The 17,870-nt window shown below is 42.1% G+C and overlaps 1 protein-coding gene across 1 annotated transcript in view; it reads right to left on the bottom strand.

The window, feature by feature from the left end:
• The window catches only part of znf827 (zinc finger protein 827), a 119,130-nt gene that overhangs the window by 57,509 nt on the left and 43,751 nt on the right, over positions 1-17,870 (bottom strand). The window contains exon 6 of the mRNA XM_088075896.1: positions 6,718-6,957. Coding sequence (XP_087932022.1) covers positions 6,718-6,957 — 240 coding nt within the window. The remainder of the gene's footprint in view (positions 1-6,717; positions 6,958-17,870) is intronic.

The raw sequence follows: 17,870 nt of genomic DNA, 5'->3' as shown, positions 1-17,870 counted from the left end.
GTTATAGCATACAAAGTGGGGATAAAGGCCAAAAAAGACCAAAAAAACAAAGAGTTTAGAATGTCCAAAAAATGGCCAAAAAGGCAATAGTATAGTATGTTGAAAAGTGTAACAGTTTGAAATGTCATAGAAATGGCTGAAAACTACATATTATAGCTTGTAAAGAGGTGTCATAGTATACAAAGTGGAAATAAAAGCCAAAAAGGGCCAAAAATTTAATATTTTAGTATGTCGAAAAAATGGCAAAAAATGCCTTATGTCGAATAATGTCAGTTTTTGACATGTCATAAAAATGGCTGAAAACAACACATAATAGCTTGTAAAGACGTGTCATAGCAAACAAAGTGGAAATAAAAGAAAAAAGGGCAAAAAAGTCATATTTTAGCATGTCTAAAAAACGGCCAAAAATGCTTTAGTATAGTATGTTGAAATATGTCAAATTTTGACATGTCATGAAAATGGTTAAAAATGACATGTTATACCTTGTAAAGACTCGTCATAGTATACAAAGTGGAAATAAAAGCAAAAAAAGGTAGACAACATCATATTTTTGCATGTCCAAAAAATGGCCAAAAATGCCATAGTATAGTATGTCGAAAAATTATCAAATTTTGACATATCATAAATATGGCTGAAAATCACATAAAATAGTATGTAGACACATCATAGTAAAGAATGTTGAAAAAACTGCCAAAAACTTAAGAATATAGCATGTCGAGAAATCGTCTCTATCTATTGCCTCTATATTATCATGTGTTTTGCCGTTTTTTTTAATTTTGTTTTTATTATACTATAGTATGTCATCCAAAATATCATTAAAATGTTATAGTATAGTATGTCGTCCAAAATCACAAAAATAGTCATAGTATAGTATGTCGTCCAAAATAGCATAAAAATGTCATACTATAGTATTCTGTTCAAAATCCCACACAGGTCATAGTACAGTTTGTCCCCAAAAAATCACAAAAAAAAAATCCTAGTACAATATGTTGTCCAAAATAGCATAAAAATGTCACACTGTAGTATGTCGTCTAAAATAAACGAATAATGAATAATGTTCAAAAAATCATGGTATAACATGTGGTCCGAAATAGCATTAAAGTCATACATAGTATAGCATGTCGTTTAAAATATCATAAAAATGTCATTGTATAGTTTGTCATTCAAAATTGCACAAAAAAGTCATACTATAGTATGTTGTGCAAAATCACAAAGAAATGTCATGCTATAGTATGTCATCCAAAATACCATAAAAAAAAATCATAGAATAGTATGTCGTCAAAAATAAAAAGGGGTGGGCACTAGCTCAGTGAGTAGAACGTCCGCCCACTTAGGCTTCGTCCTTAGCAGCAGTCCGAGTTATAAAAAACAAACAAACATAAAAATGCCATAGTATAGTATGTTGTCCAAAAAGTGACACATACATTTCATAGTATAGTGTGTCATCCAAAATAGACAGAGGCTAAGAACCCACAAATCTTGGCCATCTTTAGCGCCATAACGGAGACACTGAAACCACCACACCACCAGCACCCCCCCCAATGGGGATTTTTTCTGCAGGCATATTTTACCCTTTCTTTTGGCTGATGAACCACCACACTACCTGCACCATTCAAATGGTGGTTCCTTTCCCGGATGCATTTAACCTTTTTGTTTGGCTGTTGGACTTCAAAATTTGTCCAGGTTTCAGCAACATACTAAAGCTGTGTCCCAATTCAGGGTCTGCATCCTTCGGAGGATGCAGCCTACGCGGTCTACGGAGGCGACTCCTTCGGAGGCACCTCCGGAGGCCGCATTAACGGTTGTTAATTGGGACAGTCTAGCCTTCGGAGGATTTCCTGGTTGCGTCACCACATGTTCCCGCCCTTACCCCCACGACAGTGGAGAGGGGGAGAGGGAGAGAAAAAGAGAGAGAGGCCGAGAGAGGGGGAGAGAGAGAGAGAGAGGCCGAGAGAGAGAGAGAGAGAGAGAGAGAGAGAGAGAGAGAGGGGACACTAAAGCAAAGAAATTATTTTATTTTTAAAATCAGCGGGCGGAGCTCTCCGCTGCTGCGGGCAGCACAGCGGGGCTGCTAGGTGGCTACGTGTTAGCATTACTAACGTCACGTATTATGAATGAAATTATGAGATTTTAATGTCCCTCTAAGTTTAACATATCTGGCGTTTGATTTTCAAATGAGTAAAAACCCACATTAAGTTAAATCAACGTTCCGATCTCCGCTCTGTGCCGCCATTATTTTTGAAGATCGCGGGCGCGCAAGGAATCTTGGGAAATGGAAGGCCGCGAAGGATAGTAGCGATGTGTCCTCCAAACAGAGGGAAAAGAAGGCCGCATTTGTGGGCTGCGAAAGGAGGAGCCTTCGAATTGTGACCAAATGGGACAGCCTTCGCGCAGCGCTGTGACGTAATTGGCCTTCGAATGCAGCCTCCGAAGGATGCAGACCCTGAATTGGGACACAGCTTAAGTCTTGAACCCAAAATCCATAATGAGACACTCAATCCACCAACACCCTTCACAATGGGTGTCTTTCCCGGGCAAATTTAACCTTTTCCTTTGGCTGATTGGTGCAGGTTCTGGCAAGAGACTGGGACTCAAACCCACAATTCTCAGCCATCTTTGGCACCATAGTGAGACACCCAGTCCACCACTCCACCAGCACCCTTCACATGGGGTTCCTTTCCTGGGCGCATATTACCTTTTCATTTGGCTATTGGACTTTAAAATTCATTCAGGTTCTGGCAACAGACTGGGACTCACAACCCACAATTCTCAGCCATCTCTGGCACCATAGTGACTCAATCCACCAGCGCCCTTCACATGAGGCTCCTTTCACCCTTTTCGTTTGGATTCAAGATTTGTTCAGGTGCTGGCAACAGAAAGGGATTCAAACTCACAACTCTTGGCCATTATTGGTATCTTTTGAACAACCAAATCCGCATCCTTCACATGTGGATTTTTATTCTGGACACATCTAACCTTTTCATTTGGCTGTTGGACTTTAAAACTCACTTGGGTGCTAGCAAGAGACTGGGACTCAAATCCATAATTCTTTGCCATCCTTGGCACTGCATTGTGACACTCAAACCACCACCACACTATCAGCACCCTTCACATGAAGACTTTTTTGTGGGTGCATTTAACCTTTTCATTTGGCTGTTGGACTTATAAAATTCACCTGCCCTGGATAAAATTAAACCAACAACCTTATGACCTCCGAGCAAGCCGCTTAACAGGTTAAACTAATGAGCTGGACATACTGAATACTCCTAACTAAAGATGTTCTCTTGCACCTGAATACAACACATTAAAAAAATGTCCCTGAACAACTAATTCACCAAAAAATGTTTAAAAAATCATAGTATAGTACTTTGATAAAAAGACACTCATTCTGTAACTCCTGGCCTGAGATACTGCATCAGACCGCTATTCCATGTTTCCACCGAGCATTAAAAGACCTTAGACTGCTGGACTGTGCTGCTGTGCTACACAACAAGTCCCTAAAAAAGACTGACTCTGTAAACCATTAACTGTTGTCACACAAATTATTCTTTTATTTCTGCCTGTGTTCATGAGAAGCATAATTTATTTACAGCACAGTACAACATTAAGCTACTTCTGAAGTTTCTCATAAAAAAAGTTAAAAATGCTGAGTTTTCAGGCGGGAGTTTGGACTTGAATGTGAAACTTCAGATATTACACAGATCTGTTTATCACAATGAGCTACATTATTGCTACAAATACTCTGACATAAGTCTCATCCAGAGAAACATGCATATTTAGCTGTAACCTGGTTTAGACTTCATTCACATTCAAACAATAAAATACACATCAAACATAAGCATTTAATCATATTTTCAGCAGCAGTTACTAAATGTACAAAGGGATAGGGAACGAGTTTTATTGCCACGTTAGTTGCACATACAAGGAATTTGTTACGACATGATGAACACAGTGCAAAAGTCAAAACACGTTATAAAATATAAACAACTTGGCATCAAGTGGTATCGAAACATTTCCAGTCAAACGACACCAGCATTTGATCCTTTTTGTGCCGGGGGTCTGATCCCAGACCGTCACGTGTCTCTGCCAGACCAGCTGACTTTCTGATACAGCCATCTTCAACGCCGCTATCCTCCTGGCGAACATTTTTTACTTCAATGTCTGCCCGGTAAGCACAAGCTACTGCAGCCTTGCCATTAAACAGTCCCTACAAAATCACACCGTCAAAAAAATGACACATCTCTGTTGTTAAACTCCTCAATAGAACGCCTTGTGTTGCTAATAGTTAGCACTGTCACTGTGAGTACGGCCACGTAGACTCATAACCTTCATGCCATAGGCTGTTTGAGTGCTGAAAGAGTAAGACTTAAATAAGACAACAAAAAAGAAAAAAACCCAGTAAGCCCAAAATGGAAAAAAAACAATGTTTTAGCTTAATTAACTGAATACAAGATCGTTTGTTACCACATGCCACCATATTTTTTATTTTTTTATCAGGTGGGCAATTTGCATTAAGTAACCCACCAGCGGCAGCATGTGTTGGTCTGGTGCAGCGAAGTGCAACCTGGTAGTTGTAGGTTTTCCACCACTTGAGCAAATGCAAACTCCAAAGCTCTTTTTCTCTGGAATTGGTGCTCTGTCACCAGAGAAAACAAAGCATTTGTGTCTTTCTACTACATAGACAGCTTAATTGTATGGAAAGACCATTTTTCCAGCAGTGAAATACTTCTTTAATAAGCATAACATTATCTCATCAAATGGAATAATAGATCCTGATATTACTGGAAGCGCTCTTCATTTACAGTGACTCCAACATAAAATGCTGCAAATAAGCATTACCATAAAAGTGTCAACGATTGCTTGTGTTTCCTAAAAAGCCTTGATGCCTTGACAATGTTTACACCTTAGACCACACATGTTCATGATCACACATGAAGTCAGTAGCTCAGTTAGTAGAGCGGTTTCCCCACGTACAGAGGCTACGTCGTCGCCGCAATGGCCATGGGTTTGATTTCAACCTCGGCCCTTTGCTGCATGTTGTCCCCTCTCTCTCCCCCTTTCACTTTCACGCTTAGGCTTTCCTATCTAATAAAAGGCATAAAGCCCCCCCAAAAAATATTTTAAAAAAATGGTTTTCATTTTCAGCTATCCTTTAAAGGGTGGTAGTAACCGATTATTATAATAATTCTGTAAAATGACACCGCCGTATTTTCTGAGACTGTTATCATTCCATGAAAACCTCCAACAATTTTAAAGGTAAGAGTATATTCCATTGCATGTGCCTGTAGTTATACATGTGCACCTCTAAATACCAGAAATCCCGTGTGCTGCTTCCGAGTGAGTCACTGAAGGTTCGACACGGTTGCAGCTCATGATCTGAATACTTGTAACACAGCAGCAATTTCAAGTTGTTCAAAGAGCAGTTGAGTCTTAAATACAAATGATTTTAAGAGGTTCCTAAGTGGTAAGTAAAGTGAGATTTGTAAAATCAGCTCTAATGCCACTACTTGGCCAGCTGCTGTGGGCACACAGTCTATGGGTTTTCAGCATTCAGCCGTAAAGAGTGCTATACAAAATGCCTGAGAATGGAGCCATATGTGTGAGTTTCAAGGCGATGCACTGAAGTGAATTTCAAAGCTGCAACCATCTCAGTGTTCAGAGCGACCTTGCTACTGATGTGTCTCTGAGGTCCTACTGCTCTGGGTAATTCATATTGATTGCTCATTGTGTGACAGCAGCCCACTCTGTTCCAGTCCCCCTCACATTCAAACCCGGTTCTAAGGGGGCGGTTGTCGCTGTTGCCAGGCTAGCGATGCCCTGGCCTCCCTGGGTGGGCATACAGTGTACCCCCGCTGCCCTCTCTACCCTCCTTATCCTCTGCCCCCCGCTACAACCCCCCACCCCTAGACACCCCACTCCGTCACACTGCTCGCCAAGGACAGAGGTCTCTTTCCACGTTGCCATGGAGATGCCGCACGGGAGAAATGTAAAGGGAGGAGGGAGGGAGCGAGGGAGGGGATGTGCAGGGGGCGAGCGTGTGCAGCCAAGTGTGCTTGAGCCGGCATGTCTGAAAACGAGTCAAGGGAGAGAGAGAGAGAGAGAATGAGAGAAAGGAGGAGAGGGAGGAGGGAAGAGGGGGCATTTGTGCAGACACCACTCCCCATGGGGCCTTGTGTGAGTGTGTAAAGGTGTGCATGCAAGACTGTGTGGGAAAGAAAGACTGCCAATGTGTGAATTTGTGAATATGTGTGAGAACAAGAAAATGAGAAAGATTTTACCCAAGCTTGTTTCTCTATATGGCATTTCAGTGAAGCAATCAGAGGCTGGATAGAGCCGGGGTCACAGCCCGGGACTACAAGCCTGACCCCACACTCACACACACACATGCACACAAGCACCTACACCTTTTCCCTAAGGGGGCAATGGTTCCACCCCCAAACCTCTGTCTTAATCTAGCAATACAAACAGCTGTCCACTGCTTCAATGTCACTTTCATGGCCGCACAGGTAAAAGCAGAATGTCATATAACCCCAACTTTACAAGGGAGCCACCAGAGGATGGAAATGGAACCATGTAGGTTTTATGGTCGAGTATCAAAAAAGTGACCAAGGTTTACACCACAGTGCTCCAGGGAAAAACAAGACATGTTGCTGTGCATGTGAGTGTGGATCTACAGCTACTCAGAGAGCAGTGTGTACGTGTTTTGGAGGAACATACCTGACAGTTTGAACAGTAGTTCCGAGGCCATTTTGACTGATATGTCCTGGGAGAAGAGGTCTTTCTGGGGGCGGGCCAACGTCTCAGGGAGGTTACTCATTGGCTCAGTCTTCTCACTCGCCCCTAAAGTGCTGAAGGCCAGCAGGTGAGAGGCAGGTGGGGTGAGCTCTGCAGGGGGTGGGTCCACCTCCATGGGCTCTGCCTTTACTTTCACCTTCTGGTACTGGTCTTTGTTGTTCTCTGCAGAAGATGATTGAACAGGAGAAGAGTTACTGGTAAGACTGAAGAGATTTAACCGTCTAAGGGTAAACATTTTTTTGTTTTGTTTACAGAGTACAGGATTACTGGAACTGGTTTAGGGAATATATACTAATCAGAAAAAATAAAAACCTGTGTGATGTGATGCAATGCAATGCCCTTTCATTTGTTTTCAATACTTGTGTACTTTTACTTAAGTAGGATATTAAATGTAAGAGTTGTACTTGTAATGCAGTACTTCACCACTGACTATGTAACTTTACGTGCACAAAATATTGACTTTTCCCTTTTTTAGACAATATTCCAACTAAACCGTTAACAAGGTTAAGGAAAATTAATATTCCACTAATAATCTCCTTTACATGCAGCCGTGGATACACTGATTAACATACCTTAACAAGTCATTGAACACCTCAAAAAATAGAGAAGTGGAACATCTGGAGCCACTTGTCATTTTTTAAAGTTTTCCAAACACAATCTCCCTCTTTCATTCCTTAAGCCATCTTCTTGAAAAGGTCAGCATTTCAATATTTGCGCATATCCAAAAACTTGTTGATATCCAAGACTTTCATTATGTTTGTATATAGGTGTGTCTCTTGTTTAGACAAGAAATGTTGGCTTTTTTTTTGGACATGCATCTCTACTTCACAGCCTTGCAAACTGTTAGTAAGTTGGTTTGTGTACAACACAACAAATGAACAGAACAGCCATGTGTCACAAACTGCAGTAAAATCCTCAAATGGGGAGCACATTTGAATGCCCTGTATACATGAGAAAAACTAAGGTTCCTAAAACCTGAATAACACAAGGATATCCCATGTCTTAACTGGAAAAGGCTATAATCAGAATAAGGCCTAATTCGGAATATCCAAATGGATTATGCTGTTTGCGTGACCCGTATCAAATTCGAATATTGATATTTTGGAAATAACAGTGAAATATTAATGTGCATGTGAACAGAGTCCCTGTAATATCAGTGCTTTTAACTGTGAGAAGTACCTGAGTACTTCTTCCACCATTAGTTATTGTATTATATATTAAAAAATATATTTTATGCATACATGTCTTCCACATAATCCTTACTGCAGAGTAGTTTGAACAAAGGTGATTACACTGCATCTGCATATCAATAAAAACTTAAATTTACTTGTCAGGTGTTTTTATTCTGTACAAGTCAATTTAAATAAAGCAGCCAAAGTTTCACACATCACACATTGCCCTTGAGTGGCTCTGCACTCAGAAAGTGGTTGAAGCTACTGCCTTGAAGCTTTTGGCAGTTGAGGAAAATAAAATAAATAATAAATAATAAAATATAATAATAATAAAATAAATAACATACCCATTAGCCTGGTTGAATTAAAAAACAGAACAACACTTTTTGACTTTCATCTAAAAGTACAAGCAAAAAATTCATCCAGCATACATGGTTAGAGATCTTTCATAGATGGAATCAAAACTAAAAAAGGAAATCCAAATATCAGCCAAACTGTTGCAGCTAAAGCCGAGCTGAGCCGGTTAGCATCTAGCTGTGTAATTATTAGGGCAAGAGGGCACCCGGAGGTCACACAATCGCTTGGGGAGGGCTCCTGCAGCTCATGTAGGTTCACTGAAGCAAACAGGAAAGACACCAAAACACTTTAAATGTTAACTAAGAAGCTCTGAATCTATATTTAGAATAATCAGAGGTGTTTGGATAGCGGAGTCTCTGATTGACAGCGGTTTTTCAACACATGAAAAATGGCCTAAAGGGTGAAAACAGCTGTTGACTCACTTCTCATACAAGTTCAATAGGTGAGGCGAAGTGAGCGGTCTAAAAATAGTCGAGATGGCATCTGTTAGGAATGTCCCGAGCCGATCTGCAGAATCAAACACCGACTCGCCTCACTCTACGGATATTAAACAAAAGACTATAGGCCGCCATAAAAAAATATTGGAGACTATTAAAAGGAAACTGTGTGCAGGCCATATTTTCTTAAAGCAGAGCTATTCCACGGTAAGAAATTGGTTCTCTAATGGCCTCTGTGGCTAAATTTACTGAATTAAAAGTAGGCCTACTTTAGGCTGCAGTAAGTTTACGCGATGCAGCTGTATGATTTGGAGTAAATAAAATAATCATCTGTTAGCATCTGTACATCCAAGATATCTGATCTTTGGCTGTGGGGGTGGCAGTGTCTCAGCGTGGTGACAAGCAGGAGCAAGACAAAGCAGTGGGGTTGATACAGTGCTGCTGACATGGCGACTCAGCACGATTATGGGATATATGAATTTGGCAGGGCATCGGGAGCAGTGGGAGGGGCAAGAGCGGGGGTTAGAAGAGCTGGAGAAAGAGTCGGGAGGGAGGGAGATACAAGGCAGTAACCCTGCAGTAACCCTGCCACCCCCTCCCCTCACATTCTCCACTCCTCTGCTGAACGAGGCCAGTGTGAGACACCAAGACTGGACCTGTAGTGCATGGTGTAAAACATGCAAGAGTATCTCCTCAATCAGTATGCATGCTACTGTGTTTATGTGGGCGAATCACAGTGTAAACTCCCCCTTGCAGCCTCCCTAAAGTCCAGGTGTAGCCAGCATGTGGGGGACACTGACAACCATCAGCCCCGCTAATCCTTTAATCAGGTGGCCAGAGTTGGCCAAGAGTAACCTAGGAGAGGCTGATGGAGGGGCAGAGCAGAGGAGGAGAGAGACAGGAGGGCGGAGGGGTGGGGGTTGGGGCACAGCTCTGCAAGGGTCAACAAAGGGACACGCGAGCTTCCATCATTGGATCACCACCCTAACGACAGAGGCTGAGTGGACTGCTGCGCTGCAAAAACACACTCAGTTCCACACAAAAACACATCCCCGCACTAAAGGATAGTAAATGTGCTTGAGCTCCCAGCGCTGGGACAAACATGCTTACGACCCAAAGAGACATCCACGTGGCACGGAGGGAAAATATTTGATTCGTAAACACGCTGACACCACGATGAAAGCATCACGTCACAGCAGGTCAGATCAGAAGTCTACCTGTCACACAATGAAAATGTGGCCTTACTCCCACACTGATAATAGCTATGGCTTTTTGGTCGGGGTCATGACCTAATGTTCTGAAGCCATAAAAAGCAGCCCTCAGTCTGCCTGAATCCAGCCTGTGTGTGTCTGTGAGTGAGAGTGTGTGTGTGTGTGTGTGTGTGTGAGTGAGCGTGTGTGTGTGTGTCTATGAGCGTATGTCTCATCCCCTCTGGAGCAGAAGCCTCTTCTGTGATACACCAGCTGCCATTAGCCCACAGAATCAGGTCTAGAGGAATGTGTGTGTGTGTGTGTGTGTGTGTGTGTGTGTGTGTGTGTGTGTGCGTGTGTGTGTGTGTGCGTGTGTGTGTGTGTGTACAAAGTGCCTGTGCCCTTTCTAAATAAATATCATATCTTTTCTCTAGTGTCAGTGTTGCTCCAATTCCTCTTAATATTACCTCAAAATATGCCAGTAAAAAAACAAATATTTTCAAGCACTATGGGAAATTATTGGTGTTAGACTGCATGCTACTAAGATAAATGTGCACATTTAACAAATCTGTATGACTGTTGTACAACCACTGGAAATGAAAACTGGTATTTGGAGGTTTGGATTCGGATATTTTTTTCTACAGTGATGGTGTAGATGGGAACGATTTTTGTGGCAATATTTCAGAAATATTAGAAACAAGGAAAACAGACTTTTAAAGTATTATTTTATTACAACATATCTCATTTTTCAAGTTCGCAATTTGGCCTAGTCCTGTACAGTTTTCCTCAGAGGCTGCCTGTCCTCCTGTCTGGACATTAGAAGGGGACAAAACAGTTCAATATAACTATCTGTACTGTTATTTAATTTACCAATGTTACTTCAAGGACAAAGGGTATGCAAAAGAAGTAGAATTAGAAAGATTAATTTGTCAGATCTGGGGTATATTCGTCTATTAAATCCATTTTTTTTTCATTCTGCTTTAAAATGCAGAATGAAAAGAAAAGATTTTTTTTGCCTTTTTGCCTTTAATTGATAGGACAGCGCAAGTGTGAAAGGGGGAGAAAGAGAGGGTGACATGCAGCAAAGGGGTGAGGCCGGAATCAAACCCACAGCCACTGAGGCGAGGACACACATGGGACGCCCGCTCTAAATACTGAACCAACAGGCATCCCTATTAAATCCAATTTTAAAAAAAAGTTTTAGTCCTAGAATTCTATTTTCTATCTTTGTTTTTTTCAAAGGTACATTCCTGTTTCCAAAAAAGTTGGGGCACTGTGTAAAACAAACAAAAACAAATGAACAAAAACAGAACGTAATAATTTGCAAATCCTTTTTCTGACATACACTGGGCAAATTTTTTTTCCATTACACGTTTTGCCAGTGCAGCTATTTACATAGAATTCATGCCAGGCATTGGTATTTTGTAGATTTAAATCTATAAAATTAAAGAATAAAAATCTCCCAAACAAAAAGTCTAAATCTTGAAGACCACTCATTTTGTTTTCAAAACTTCAGCGATTAGTGTCCTCACTTGCCAAACACTTAGTGAAAAAAGAAGCGATGATGTCACAACTTTTTTGCAACATGTTGCAGTCATCAAGTTCAGAATGGGATGAATATTTACAAAAAACAATAAGGTTTAGCAGTCTCAACATCATATACAGTATGTGTCAAAAAGGATTCAAAGATCAGATGACATGATCAGATCAAATATTTTCACAGCATCCCAATTTCGGGGGAAATCCGGGTTGTATTAGCAGTGACTTGCTTGAACTTTTTGTTAATTTAAGAGCAGGTGCAACAGTTAACCACACCTTTACCCATATTTGGTTTTTTTGGCTGTTTGTTAGGTAAACAAACCGTGAACGTTCAGTCTGAGTTGGGTTTTTACCTTCAATGTTTAAGATTCATGTCTCTGCTTAAACAAGTGCACATGGACAGCGACTGCTTAAGAAACTAAAGCAAAACGAAAACTAAACTAAAACTTGTCCAAATGTGACTCTTTCAGTAAAAGGCTGCAAACGAAAGCTTCTTTCAGCTCCATTTGGTTTGAAATGGCAACCATACTGCACAGTTTCACAATGTGTGTCAATGTGATTTGTATGCCAAGTTACTTAAATGCACTATACATACCTTGTTCCCTCTGACGCAGCACTACTCAAGTTTTGAGTCAGAACGAAAGTGACTGGGGTTTGTGCGATGTTCTGTTTTTAGTGATCAACTTTGACCTCAGGTGTCTACTTGAATCTGCGTGGACGGCGTGACAGCCTGTTTCACTGAGAATATACAGTAGGAAGGTGCAGACCCAGGACAAATTTGTCACTACACTTGGACAAAAAAAGTCACACACAGTTAGCGACTTAATGCATGCAAAGTCAATTTATTGCAGCACTTTGATGCATTGATGGCACAGGAACAAAAAGTTGGATGGACAGGCAGCGAGGGAGACAGACAGAGGAAGAAGCAAAGAGGAAAGAAGAGAAAAAAAAAGTCAAACAGTGCCAGAAAAAGAACACCCGAGGGTAAGAGAGGAAACAAGAAAGTGGGATGAGAGAGAAGAGCTGGGGGAGGACAGGAGGATGAGGAATGGCTAGAGCCTAAATGACAACCTCTCCACCTCTTCCCCCTCCCGTTATCCCAGTCTACCCTTCTCCCTGCTCTGTTATTCCATATCTCTCTATCCCTGCCCCCATCCTTCTCTCTCTCTCAATCTCTCTATTCTCCTGCTCTCTAGCCGACCTGCTCAGACAGGGGTGAAGAGTTCATGCGCTTCAAAGGCTGCAGTGTGGAGACTGCATGTCATGTGGGAGCCACAGCAGCCTTGCCTGCAGACTTCACAGACAGCTGCTGCTACAATTGATCCTCGACCAGCTAGCTCTCAGTAGTTCAGCTTTCCAGCGGTCGCAAACTGCAGCTACATCTGACTCTAGAGCAGCGAGCTTGATAAACAGCCCATAAGGAACCAAATTTGGCCCTTATAAAGTGGTCCTAAACAAAAAAACATTTGGCACAAGCCAGGGCTGATCTAAGGCTGTAAAACTATATCATATAAGGTCAAGACAAAGTGATTACCTCTGTAATTCTGTCAATTATTTCTGCATATGAAACTACCTACCCAGGAAACAAACGCATACAGCGAGGGGCAAAAGGAATCATCTGCGCATTTCTGTAAATAGAAAATAGGCTGTGATAAGAAGCTGGTGAGACAGAAAGAAGGATGTGGAGGTAGGGAGGGTGGGAGTAGGAGAGGTCAGTGAGCGGCCACACTGAGGGGGCATGATGAGGACACTGTCAGAGCAGAGTAGAGCTTAACATAAAGTAATACTCTACAGTAATGCCGGTGTTGTTGTGAATTAGAATGGTGAACTGCTTACACAGTCTGCTGTGATAATCCATGTTGAATAAATAGTGAATGCTTTTATGAGAGCGTAAAGATAAATAACGAGCATTACATTCACTCTCTAACTAAAAAGGGAGGGACTGTGTATATTTTTTATACATATGAATATATTTTTAACATAAAAAATATTTTCAGTGCTCCCTTTGCTTTGTTTTTGGCTCATTCCTTAAATGCTTGGATGTGTTTTCTACTAACATCTGCAGAAATTAAAATTATTTAAACTGTTTCTGTAGTTTAACTTTGGGTCGAACAGTTTTCTTCATGGCTGAACAGTTTGTCAACAACCAGAGCAAACAGTGCAATTAGGGGGCGGCAATATGGCCAGAATCTTCTATCATAGTATGTATAATTTCACTCTCCTCTGCTGTGTCTGCCATAATCACGTTACCAGGCAAGGCAGCTGGATCTGCAGATCACAAGCTCATGTGATAATACAGCCCCAATTTGCCTATAGATGTGTAATTAAAACTAGATATTAGTGTCCATGATGGAGCCTATTAACTCTAATTAAATTTCTCACCTGGCGCAAATGCATACAGAAAGTTTGTAGCTTCTGGGTTTACTTCCGGTGTATGTAGCCCACTGATTATACACAGCAGTGTTTCTCCTGCTGGCCCCTTGTGCGAGTTACTGCTCAGCTCAGATTTTTAAATTGCCTTTCTCAGTTCAAGGAAAGTTTTACAAATATGAAACCCCCATTGACTAAAAAATCACAATAGAAAGAGTCAAAACTGACCTTGTTTGCTATTTGAAGTTAGTATATGACAAGGTTGTGATGTGCTGGTGAAAGTTGGTTGTTTGAATATTTGACATCGAACAGCTGTAAAAAGGTGAATGCTTGTTTTAAGTTCACCATCATTGAGTTGATAATTTAGTCATTTTATAATCAACTGCAATCGATGTGTGTGGTTCAAATATGCAAGACTAAGTAATGAATGCAAACACATTCTACACAAGCAGACACAAAGAAAAAAATGTACATTTAATGCAACGAGTCTGTCTGTCTCTGTCATCCTCAACTGCTTTTAGACTTCACGAAAGCCTTCCACTTCGTCTGACTAAATCCTTACAGCTACCTGAAGGCAGCAGGAGATGTACAGTGTGTGTTTTATCTGTAACAAGTGCTGCATCAAAGAGCAGAGACATTATGCACCATGATCTGCAGAGGTTACCTCGAGGAAATCATGCACAACAAACCTGGGTGCTGCAGAGCAATCTGCACACATCAGGCTGGTCTGTTACACTATAGATGGTATTCTGCCACTTTATCTGTTGCATTTCAAAGCAGAATGAAGAGGTGGAGCAAAATTAAAACAGGAATGTTTTAGTTAAATTTACCAGTGGTAAGTCAAAAGCTGACTTTTAAGCAGAACAAAACTCACACAAAAGACTATTGATGGAGAGTCGTGCAACTGTCAGATTGACAGTGACGATTTCCGCACTGTAGGCCGACAGCATGTGGTATGTCAGTCAGTTGTGGCTCCTACAGTAGAGGCAATCATGTGTAATCTTTTGAGGGGAGGCCAGGTGGAGCTGGCATCCTTTGATTACAAATGGCGTTAATTATCACTCAATCAATCAGCTTTGGCCACTGCTGCAAGAACTGCCAATGCTTCTGGAAATCAACACCCACTTTCCAGCTTTTTGCTGCGTTCAGCTAATTGCTCTGACACACTGACAAAATCAAAACAATAGCGTTTTTTTTTTCTTATAAAAACTATCACTAGAGCTGCTGGACCAAACCAGAGATTACCAACAGTTAATATTAAACCCAAATTTGAATGATATCCAGATAAGCTCAGATGGAAGTCCATGTTGCTTTGTTCCTGCCGGACGTTTAAGTGGGTTGTTGTTTTCTATAAAAATCAACAAAAATAGCCTCATAAGGGAAAAAATTGTTGCTGTCAGTTCGCAGTTGTTCCACTCCTTACTGGTCAAAATTGCTTAATGCAACTTTTATTAGGAAGGTAACGAGCGCTGTAGAGGGGAGAGGGCCTGTAAAATGTCCTCAGAGATGGAAGGCCTGTTCCTAAGGAATGAGGAATGAGTTAAGCGAGTACAAAGTGTGATTTCACACCTATAGTGAGGGTGGCTGGATGGTGAGTGGGTGGCACGGCTGTTACCCACACGATGCCAGTCTGCCAGGGCACCACCTAGGGCCCCGCACCCCCCCACTTCCCCCTCCCTCCCTGTGACGCCATGTTCCCCTTGCCCTGCAACACCAGTGCCCATCTGCTAGGACACGTTAGCCTCTGGCGCCAGGGACTATTTAGCCTGGCGTAATTAGCCCCCAGACACCAGCAGCCTGGTTTTAAACAGATGTGGGGGAGGTAGCGCTCGCAAGGCGACTCAACACGACCAACCAATGTTTGATAAGGAAGAGAGGAGAGAGGGGGGAAGGAGAGAGGGAAGAGAAGAAGAAGTGACCTAGTTAAAGGGATGATGCAACTCATGTTACAACACAATGGGCAGTAATGATGACAACCCCACTTGCTCGGACTGTCCAATGCCATGGTTGAGGAAGGATGAGGAGCGGAAATCTAATTAGGCTGTGTCCATTTGCTGTACGACAAGCAAGGATGAGGAAATAAGCAGAAAAGTGGTGTTTTGAATAAAGAAAACGCTCAGCCTAAACTCCCCAATGTGATTTCCCTATTTAAGTATCCTTGCTGGGTTATTGTGCTCTGGGGCTGACCTTTAACAGAGGACAGAGAGGGGTTACAGCGCAGATGCCCTTGAACCTCATGACCGTAATCACACGTGACTGTAACGGCACTGACCTTTCCCTGGCTCTCTCCTTTCCTCCTCGCCATCTTTTTCTCCTTCCCTTCCCCCCAGGGTCATTTGAGGGTCCAGACTCTTGTCAAGGCTGTCACTCTAGACAGCCCTCTCCATCTACCGCCCCCGCTGTTGCCATGGCAATGGACGGCACTGCGCTCCGAGGACTGTGTGAGGGGGCAGAGGGAGCCAGCGGACGGATGAACGCTGCAGCATCTCTCCCTAACCTAGGTCAACCTTGCAGAGCTAGTGTAAGTGATGGGTGGGGATAAACGCTGGCCATGCTGCTTGAGGACCAAATAAACTGGCAGGATAACATCAGCGCATAGATCGGAAATGGCAAAACTGATGGGAGAGGAAAAGGGATAACAGTGATGAGACAAAGAACATAGGTGGAGGCAGTACAGTGGAGGAATTATATACTGCCCACATCATCCTCTCGGCTTCTCTGCCTGATTTAACAAAAAGGCCAATATCTTAAATTTGGCTTTCCTGTTGTTTTTAAAGTAGTAATCATGTCATCTTTGTCTTCCTCAAATGTGCACGCAAAAGCACATGCGCACACACACAGGGAAACGTGACCTGGGGGCAGGCAGTGGAGCAGCACACGTGTAGTACCACAGAGCTCCCAGCCAGCATGAGTCACTCCGAACACCAGTCAACCCAGAGAGAACAATGGCAACCGGTGTGTGAGGTATCTGTCAAGCACGCACACACTGGCACAGGATGAAGAGCTGCGGATGGAGTAACGCCCCACTGCGCCACCATCAGACTACCATTTGCTTTGTGCTTTTTAACACCGGGATGCATATTTGCACAAGTGTGTAACATTGTAAATTTTATGGCCTCACAATTCAGCATACTAGTCACTCCAATGTTCAAACCAGTCTGCATTTCCATCCACAGGGAACGTAGTTCATGAGGCCTGATAGGTATTAGATTTACTACATTTCGAAACATATTTAAGAAAAATGCATCCAGTATAGAGATTTATTACTAAATCAGGAAAAACATTTTTGTATAACATGGGAAGCCAGCTCTGTTGGTACATACTGATGCCCACTTAAGCAAATTTCATTCTTGACTGCCTGAGAGATACACTCCAGCAGCCCACAGCAGACCAACACCTGTCCATAATACACTTGAACTGGACCTGGCATTCACTAGTGATTTTGGACATAGGCTAAAATAAGAAGCAGCTTATACTTTATTTAGTAGCAACATAAAGCATATGGGGATTGAAAAACAATACTTAGAATAACAACACAAGTGCAGAACCAGATGCAATATGATTGAAAACAAAGAACCAGGTGTGCGTCCCTGCCTGAGGACTCGTCACCAACATTCTCTCTGAGCTCGAACCAGAAGCTGTGAAGCTAAATCATGCTGCATCGGATGAAGTCAGAGCAGTCAGTGCGAGTTGAGACAGTGTGTGTGTCAAATATCTTACTGTTTAACTGTCTGTCATGGAACAAGGGTTGAGTTTCAAGTTCAGTACAACAAGAAGATACTGCAGATCAGTGACTCTCAACTTGCGGCCCGTGGGCCAAATCTAGCCAATACTAGGGTGCAGAGTGGCCAGCGCAACATTTTCCAATACACAATGAAAATATAGAGACTCAAATAAGGAATTTTTTGAACTTTGGATGTAAATAAGGTGCCACAAAGCGTAAGAGCCAGTAAACATGCCACATTTTTTGCACCTTCAAATTTATTGTTTTCTATGTAGACTCGCGGCAG

Source organism: Plectropomus leopardus, chromosome 3, assembly GCF_026936395.1.
Source record: "Plectropomus leopardus strain MGB_pleo_1.0 chromosome 3, ASM2693639v1, whole genome shotgun sequence".
NCBI lineage: Eukaryota > Metazoa > Chordata > Actinopteri > Perciformes > Serranidae > Plectropomus > Plectropomus leopardus.
The sequence above is the reverse complement of the archived record's forward strand: the minus strand, read 5'-3'. Positions and strand labels throughout refer to the sequence as shown.